Source organism: Danio aesculapii, chromosome 22 (assembly GCF_903798145.1).
Source record: "Danio aesculapii chromosome 22, fDanAes4.1, whole genome shotgun sequence".
In the NCBI taxonomy this organism is placed as follows: domain Eukaryota; kingdom Metazoa; phylum Chordata; class Actinopteri; order Cypriniformes; family Danionidae; genus Danio; species Danio aesculapii.
Genome location: NC_079456.1, coordinates 24147515 through 24157120, shown reverse-complemented (window position 1 = coordinate 24157120; position 9606 = coordinate 24147515). Strand labels below are relative to the sequence as shown.

Here is a 9606-nt window from a genome sequence, read left to right as displayed (position 1 = left end):
ACATGATAAAACTTAGCCACACGTTTGAAATCAATGATACAGTATTTGATGATCAAGACAACAGGAACAGGTATGTAGTGCTGCTTCTGTACATCACTTACTATAACCACAGGAGGAGCGAGTGCTATCGCCAGCCTTTTTTGTCTTCTGTATTGTCTCCGTTCTTCCCTCTTTGCTCCATCAAGGTTTTCCCGTTTTGTCTTTTTCAGTGAAGTAAAGAAAGCAATAGTCAGATTATCAAGAGCTTTTAAATGGCCACTGCAATAATATTTCAACAGAATTTGAACACTTCTGATCCTCAGTAGGTTCATAAAGAAAAGTATTTTTATATCTTACTGGATCTGGAGATCTTTCAAGCACTGCTTCACTTTTGTTGGGAGCTCGTGGAACTGGCAGGCGTCCAAACAGCGATTCTCCAATGCTTTCTCCTTTAAATTAGTGTCAGCATAGTGGAGCATCCCTCCAGACGCCTCAAAGACCTCTGAGATCCTCTCTGTTATAAGTTTGTTCTGGTGAGAGAAAAAGTCGTGTTTGAGCTCAGTTGTACAGTCTGTTATGACATTTGGATGAGTGTGAGGGTTTGACAGCTTTACTGGGTCACGTTCTGCACTTACTGTGATTTTCCAGGAAGCGTCCTGTTTCTGCCGCTGTATTTTTTCAGCTGCTTTTCCTCCAGGGCTTCTCTGATGTGGCGATCATGAGCATTATTGCGGTTTTGCAGGGGATCCATCTTCTTTTCACTGCACAAAACCACATAAGACAAAAACACAGAGGTCAAACACTTACTGTGTCTTCTGTTCCCAAAGACTGAGAAGAAATCAGACAAGACACATACAGATTTTCCTTTCTGGCCTCGTAGTGCTTGAGGGCCTTCAATGTTTCATATCTTTCCTCCATCATTAACATCAAATTCCGGACGTTATCAGAGCTGGTCTCCTGCTTTTCCTCTTCTTCAATTTTGGTCTTCTCTCTTCTCTCATTCTCATCTCTCCAGGCCTTTGCTGCAGCTTCCATTCTCTCTTTAACAGAGATTCTTCTGAAAGAGATCACAGTAACAGAGAAGATTAAAAATCACAGTATGAGAAGCAGCGTCTGCACTTTTAGAATGTGTAAAAACCAAACAGAATCAATTGTGCATATAGGCATGATGGTATTATATTGTCTTGACATCAGCATCTGGCAATCAGAACATATTAATGACTATTTAATGACCAAAAGTGTGGCTTAAACATTTATCAAAGTCAAAAGCCATTATTGTTATATTTCCTGAACTGTTCAATTTCTACTTTAATTTCACTGTTATAAAATATAAAGAATGCAAATAATCATTATTAATAAACATAAAACATTCAAATATTCAATAGAGTGATGTGTAATACAGGATTGTAGTGATGTAATGTACAGTGATGTTAAATACTTACGTTTGCTGGAGCTGTGGTTGGCCGGAGACTTCCTCACGGATTATTTTCTGATCCTGCTGTTGGTGAGAAATAAACATGTTAATGCTGTATTATCATTATCAATGCAGGTTTAAGAATGACTGATGATATTTATACAAACACATTTAACGCTATGATTGTCTACTCACAGTGCCTTCTGCCTGCCTTCTCAGCGGTGGTCGTGGCTGGAGTTTAGACAAATCTCCAGGAGTCGCCTGACCTCTCGGCGTGAGAGAACAGGGTCTCAACTGACGAAATGTGCTACTAGCCTTGTCTTTTCTGAAAGAGATCACAGTAACATGATGATTATGAATCCCAGTATGAGAAGCAGCGTCTGCACTTTTAGCATGTGCAGAAACAGAAAAACATCAATTGTGCACATATTAATGACTATTTAATGACCTCAAAAGTGTGGCTTAAACATTTATCAAAGTCAAAAGTCATTATTGTTATGTGCATATTTCCTGAATTGTTTAATATTTACTTTATTTATACTGTTATAAAATATAAATGCAAAGCAATAATTATTAATAAACATAAAACATTCAGATAGACAATAGAGCAGTGTTTCCCAACCCTTTTCCTGAAGGCACACCAACAGTACATATTTTGGATGTCTCCCTTACCTGACTAATTAACTTCAGGTTTAGGAGTCTCTTCTTATGTTCTAATTAGGTGATTCAGGTGTGTTTGATTAGGGAGACATTGAAAATGTGTACTGTTGGTGTGCCTTCAGGAACAGGGTTGGGAAACACTGCAATAGAGTGATGTGTAATACAGAGCGCTAGGCGATTAATCCAAAAGTAATCGAAATCAACATTAAGAGCTTATAATCAATCTAATTTTCCAGGTCAGTTTTTTTCAATTATCTACCGCATGTGGAGTCACGTGACCCTGCTGTGTTATGGCTGATTTATACATCTGCGTCGAGTGCACAGTTATGGTCCAGCGCAGCCTTCACACGGCCGCATACCTGTTCACCTTTTAAAAAATGTAACTATACTTGGCACGTTTGCACTACATTGACGATGATTGAAAGCTGCGCCAGAGATGCCTTGAGACGGCATATTTTCCATTACATTCAAATGATTATTTACACTAAAATTTGTTTACAGAAGATTCAAGAAATGCAGTTTAAAACATTATTTACAGGATATAGAAGAGTTGTTTTATCTAGAAGAGATGCTGCTTATTTTCTACTTTTAACATGAAAAACACTGAAAATAATTTATTTTGTTTCCAAAAGTTCAAGTTATTTATTTTCACTTTTTATAAGAAAAAAGTGACTGTTGGTTTTAGTCAGTGTGTTTAATTTCAGTTGTTCAACTTTGAGGTTCAGTCAGGGGCGGACTGGGACAGCATTTTCAATCGGGAAAATTTATTGAAGGTCGAGCCACAGTGAATAGCAGGGGGGGGGAGCACGATAATCATGAAAAATGGGGGGGACGGCAGGCCAGAATCACGGTGGCAGGCCAGATAGACCATCAGGCCACCGGCAAATGTCCCGGTGCTCCCTGTGGCCAATCTGCTCCTTTGTTCAGTAAATAATCATAGATAGTAGATAGTGTATGTTTCCTTCAATTATTTTAAAATCTAATGATGCACCCTTCATTCAGAAATGACTTACTTCAATATGTGAGCATATTTACTGTACTGTAACTGTCTTTGAGGGCAAAAAATAAAATAATCGTTCTTTAATCGTAATCGAGTTAAAATGTTCAATTAATCGAGATTTAGATTTTAGGCTAAATCGCCCTGCCCTATAATACAGGATTGTAGTGATGTAATGTACAGTGATGTTAAATACTTACGTTTGCTGGAGCTGTGGTTGGCCGGAGACTTCCTCACGGATTATTTTCTGATCCTGCTGTTGGTGAGAAATAAACATGTTAATGCTGTATTATCATTATCAATGCAGGTTTAAGAATGACTGATGATATTTATACAAACACATTTAACGCTATGATTGTCTACTCACAGTGCCTTCTGCCTGCCTTCTCAGCGGTGGTCGTGGCTGGAGTTTAGACAAATCTCCAGGAGTCGCCTGACCTCTCGGCGTGAGAGAACAGGGTCTCAACTGACGAAATGTGCTACTAGCCTTGTCTTTTCTGAAAGAGATCACAGTAACATGATGATTATGAATCACAGTATGAGAAGCAGCGTCTGCACTTTTAGCATGTGCAGAAACAGAAAGACATACATTTTGTTAAATAAACATACATTAAATGAAACTGGACAACGTAAAGGGTTATTTTACCCACAAATGAAAATGAGATTTTGTCTTTAAACTGCTGCTGTCTATGGAGGATGAGGGAGCTCGCAGATTTCACCTAAAATATCTTAATCTGTGCTCTGAAGATAAACAAAGGTCTGCTTATATAAATATGACATGAGGGTGAGGAATTAATCAAATGTTTCTGTTTTAGGGGGGTGAACTAACCCTTTAGTGACCACAGAAAGTGTGACTTAAACATTGAACAGTCCAAAGCCATTATTGTTACATGCATAGTTCCTGTACAATCACATTTTTACTTCACTTTTTACTCTGAGTACTTTTATATGACATAAATCAAGTATAATACAAATATACAATAGTGTGATATGAAATAGAGGAACGTAGTGATGTTCTGTACATTGATGTAAAAGTACTTACGTTTGCTGGAGCTGCAGTTGGCTGGAGAATGACGAGAGGTTCTCATTCACTCCTATTGTTTTCTTATACTGCTGTGGTCTTTTAGGCAGTAGTCGTGGCTGGAGATTGGACAATTCTCCAGGAGTCGCCTGCCCTCTCGGACTGAGAGAACCGGGTCTCGACTGTTGAAGTGTCCTACTAGCCTTGTAGAGAGAGAGAGAAAGAGAGGACAAATTACAGACAGGAAGAAAAATATTCTTCATGATAAACATAATAGAAAACCTGTAATATGTTGTAAACAGAAAATAATATTGAATTAAACTGGAAGAATAAAAACACACAACATTTACTTACCGATCTGTCACGGCGTTGCTGTTCAATCTTCTCTGATATTTTGGCTTTCATGCCACTTTGTACCTTCTCGTAATAGACAGCTTCAGGGCCGGAGTACCATCCTTCCTCTGGCTCCCCAGGTTGCGGACACATACGTAGTCCTGCAAACCAACATCTCATTATTTTAAACTTTAATGTGGTTCCTACAATTGAACATGTTAACTACACAAGAAATGTGTTTTGAATTCAGTTGAGATTGTTGAACAGCTCACCTTTGTCTCTGCTATACCAAACTACTCTTGGTGTGTCAACAAACTCGAGTTCTTTGGGGTTGGGGGCCGTCTCCAGCTGCTGTTGGTGATAAAAAGAAAACAAATGATATTATAATTATAAATACAGGTTTGTTTTAAAATGACATGATGTTTAAACTTATTGTGGTAGAATATACATTAGCTTCAAAAATCATAAACCTGTATGTAATAACTGTATGCTTCTTAAAGCATTGAGCCATATTTTAGATGAAATGAAAATGAAACGTCTGTCATCACTTACATCTTTCTCCTGTTGAACACAAAAGTAATTCTGAGGACAATATGGTTCCCATTTACTTTCATAGTAATTTTTTCGACAATGGAACTCAATGGGTACCATCAAACAGCATTTTGCACAATATTACTTTGTGTTTAACAGAAGAAATTCAGTTTTAAACCACATGCGAGACAGTAAAGTGTGATGTAATGTTCATTTTTGTGTGAACTAGCCCCTTTTGGGCTAGTCCGGAAAAAGAACAAGGCATTTTTAACGAGTCACTCACAATTTGATGAGCTGTAAGACGTGGCTGGGGCTTTAGCCACCTAGCAATGTCTTCAGCAAAGAAAGCTTCTCGAGTTTTCTTGCTCATCAGCGGTTTTATTTCCCTGATTGTGCTATAATACAGACTCTGATCGTAAGAGTTCCTGAAGCACATAGCGTGATCCAAACTGTTTCTTTCCATGATTCGACGATGAAAACTGAACAATATACTGAAATGAAATGATAGTCTGATAGTATCAGCTGTAAATTTCTTGCGTCTGTACAGTTAGTTGTCGAATACTGAATGCGTAAATGAGAAATTATCTCAGAACACAATTTTAGAACGCGTTCTAAAGTCGCACAGCAACGCCTCAGAGCCGCGAATGTTTAGTTTTGAAATGAAAAGCGCGTCTACAGCATAGAGGTTAATAGTTTACAGTCATTTCAGCAGAGGAGCCGTGATTATATCACTCAGAAAACATCAACACCATATTTCTGAGTTCTGCTCAAGCATGTCGAGACCCAGTTAGCATTTTCACAATAATAATAAAACTGCAGATGCAATAATCGTCTAACACGAGTCAAAATTTCAGGACGATCAGAAATAATGAATGATCAATAATCACGAATGACTTTTTATTGGTTTATTTCTCTAATGTATTTATTTTTTTTACATGAAATCTTTAAAAAAGGAACATAAGCATTTGCATCATCATTATAATTATCATCATTATTATTACAGGTGGAAGAATTCTATATAGATTTAATTTCTTTATTTATAATGTTTAATGTAAATAAACACCAGTGATGAAAAAATGGTATGTATGATCTTTAAATTATTATTGTTATTATTATGACAGGTTTCTACAGTAAGTGGCGTATATTAATTAACATAACTAAATCACACTATAGCAAACCAGACTAAAACAAATGAAAAGCATTAAAGCATTGTCATTATTATTCTGTAACACTGACCACAGGTACTGAAAAACATCAGAAATAATATTTCAATAAAACCTTTAATTTGACCCCAAAAGTAGGTAAAACCAGTGACAAAAAACGACTAAGCTTCTGTAATATTATTATTATTATTATAGTTTTTACAGGTACTGGTTTTGGGCACAAACAATTAGAAGAATCCTGGGTAATGTACTGCAGTTTACTTTTAACAAACAACAACTGCTACGGTCAATGCTGTGGAGCAGGCGTTTACAGGAAAGAACAGACATTACAAATCGAAACACAAACCAAACAGCAAAACACCACTGACCATAAAGAACTGTATCAGAGACCACCAGCCAAAAGAGATAAACATCCTGCATTTGGCTGCACAGTGTGCCAAAAAAGTCAAATAACGGGCACGTAAAATGACAGAAATTAATTCAAAACTCAAAAATGTGTTGTTTTTTGCTGTAACTTTACAGTGGATTTTCTGTATTTTCTTAAGCTTTTATTATTCAGTAAAAGTCATGTACAAAACATAAAATGATCAATTTTGAACACTGCTATAATTCACATAATCAGTCATAAGTGTTTTAATAATGCATTCACCAACAAATGATCATTAATGCAATCATAATCCAACAGAAAAATGAGTCCGAAAGATAAAACGAGACCACTGCAACAACATACACCAATATAAAATAGCAGCACAACAGACCCTTTTCACAAGACGCATTTCACAGCTAATCAGCATCCTAAATTTTAATATTTAGATTTTTTTTTAAATGTCTGTAGATTTATAAAGCTACACTTTGTAATGCAGAGTCTCTGTGCGGGACAGTAAATTTAATACTGTTCTCTCTTCTGGCTGCCGTTATCAGTCTCACACTATTTCCCCCGACTTTTTTAAGTCATGAAAACACTGTCAGAGAGTTTTTCTTCTCTTATTTGAGCCAATAACTGCTCATAAATTACTCAACTATGAAGACCCGAAAGATAAGATACCCAATACTGTGTAAAGGGTCCATACACATAAAATAAATTGTTCAAAACTGTAACAATAAAGCAGTTTGGTAAACAAATTACTATGAATAATGAGATTGTCCTTAAAACTGAAGCACGTGTAAACATATTCATCTTGACGAAACAGAAGTAAACCATGAAAGCAAATTATCAGCAAATATTTTAGGTTTGTGACGCTGCCAAGAATCTCTGATAGGAAATGTAGGAAGATCTGACACTCAGTTTTTCTCAATCCATTCATAGTCTGAAATCTTGTTAATTAGTGAAAGAACCTTTGGACTGACTGCCGATCTTGATCTGGTCTTTCTTGATCTGGTCTCCTCCATTTTTGATCCTTCTCTGGGTTCCTCTTCAAAAGGCTTCTGTTGAATGGAAAAAACAATCCTTAGAAATAAAACATGGACAACATCAATGAAACATTGTTAAGGTCTAACAGAGTTTAGTTAGTTTAGTCAACTTGTAAAATAATTTTCTATGACTAAATAATTGCTTACCCACAGATACACGTAAAGGATAACCAGAAGAAATAATTTATTAATAAGTAAGAGATACTCAGAATGCATTGTGATCGGCTGTTCCTCCATTTCTGCAGCAGAATAACATCTCATTTTATAGACTTCTTCATTTATTCAGCAACCCGTGTTCATCTTACAAATATAATTTTATATCATACTTAAGTTTCTTAGCATGTCATCTGTTTTATTTTGCTGACCAGCTCTAATGCGTGGTAAACTGTCACATTGCACAGCATGGAGAGAATGAATTTGTGAATTCTGACTCGACTTCAGTGTAGGCCTAATATATCTGCAACAGTCTTAAATTAAATGAGCTGAGTAAGGTTGTATATCAGTAAATTTAGTATGATGATGTTATGTCATTCATGAACGGCTGGATTCAATCCATTCAGTAGGAAATCTTACTGAACAAATCTTTGATTCAAACGAATCGGTTAAATAAACGACTCGTTTAGTAATACAAACAGTTGCTGCCACCTGCTGGCACTTTCAGAGTCGAACAATCATTTTGTCAATCATCTCTGTGATCAGAATGTTATGTTTGAATTGAATTAAATTTTGCTGCTTTAATGTTGTGTAAATGCATTTATTACCTAAATCAACTTTAGATGCAGATACTTTACCACTTATACAGCACAATAATGCTTAGAAATCACTTATTAAATTGTTATTAGTCTATATTATTCTCATTAAATGACTAACAAGAACATTATTTAAAGCTAAATTTAGAGTCAAAGGAAAAATCTAAACTTCACAAAAGCAAATTGACATTTGATTGATGTAAATATTTTTGTAAAAAATTCTCTTAATCTCTCTGGCTTTATTAGTCCAGTGTTTTTAAAGAAATTTTATCTGTTCTAGCTGAGAAGCACTTCCTATTTTTTGTTATAATGGCTATCTACCCATAGGTTGGGCGTGTTCCTTTTTCTAGTTAAATATGGGCCCTATAGGGGTTTGTCCATGTGTTCCAAGTGGGCCCTATTGTAATTAGCCCATATGAATCTCATATCGGGCCTGACTGGGACTAATGTGGGGCCCCAATGGGCAACTCATATAAGACCCATATTGGATAGGTTTGTCCGTGGGTTCCACTTGGGCCCTATATTAATTAGCCCACAAATCTCACATAGAACCTGAATGGGGTCCAACTAGGCAACATTTATAAAGCTCATATATTGGTCCAGATATGCATTATTCTTATGAAGCTTTTTGAAGCATAATGTCTGAACAGTATAGTTATGTATACAACATTATCAATACAAATTTAAATTTCCCTGTGATATAAAAAAAAAGATAATTGAAAAAGCAACATTAGTATTTAGTTAGGTAATTGTCAGTTTTCTGCTTTAATATTCCACTGCTCGTTCATCTACAAAATTACAAAACATGAAAGGCACAATTAAAATAAATAAATCAGAAATTAAAATGTAGTTTTAGTATATTTAATACTTTATTATAATTAAGACATTTTTAATAAACTTCATGTTATTGTAGTGTTAAACACCAACAGTACCAGTTTATTTAAAACAGGTGCTACAACCCAACAGCTGGTTTTACATAAACTTATGTACATTTAATAATTAGTCTCATAAAAATAAAAAACAATAAACCGTCAAGAAATAAAAATTTTGTCATTACATATCTTTACCCAAATCCATCAGACATGTCTTCATTTTTCATGACACATTCATTTTTATAAACAGCTAAAATAAGAAAGAAATGATCATTATAAAAGGAGCTTTGAATTCAAGATGTCTAAAAAGTCATGAATAGGCTTTCAGTGGAGAGTTTTTATTATTAAAAACATCATTTGAGTTTTAGAAATGAATTAAGTCTTGTAGGTTTACAGCAGGGGACTCAAACCCATGGAGGGCCACAGACCTGCAGATTTTAGTTCCAATCCTCCAACACACATACCACCTAGTTGTCA

At 35.6% G+C, this 9606-nt stretch overlaps 1 protein-coding gene across 1 annotated transcript; it reads right to left on the bottom strand.

Moving 5' to 3' along the window:
* Positions 1–610: 610 nt before the first annotated feature.
* On the bottom strand, positions 611–3931 carry LOC130215751 (inner centromere protein-like). Its single transcript, XM_056447601.1, has 7 exons — positions 3912–3931; positions 3418–3547; positions 3251–3306; positions 1589–1718; positions 1422–1477; positions 836–1036; positions 611–740 (listed from the first exon to the last, which is right to left on the bottom strand). Exons 1-7 carry the CDS (start codon positions 3929–3931, stop codon positions 611–613), a joined length of 723 nt encoding a protein of 240 aa, XP_056303576.1.
* Between the last annotated feature and the right edge of the window lie 5675 nt (positions 3932–9606).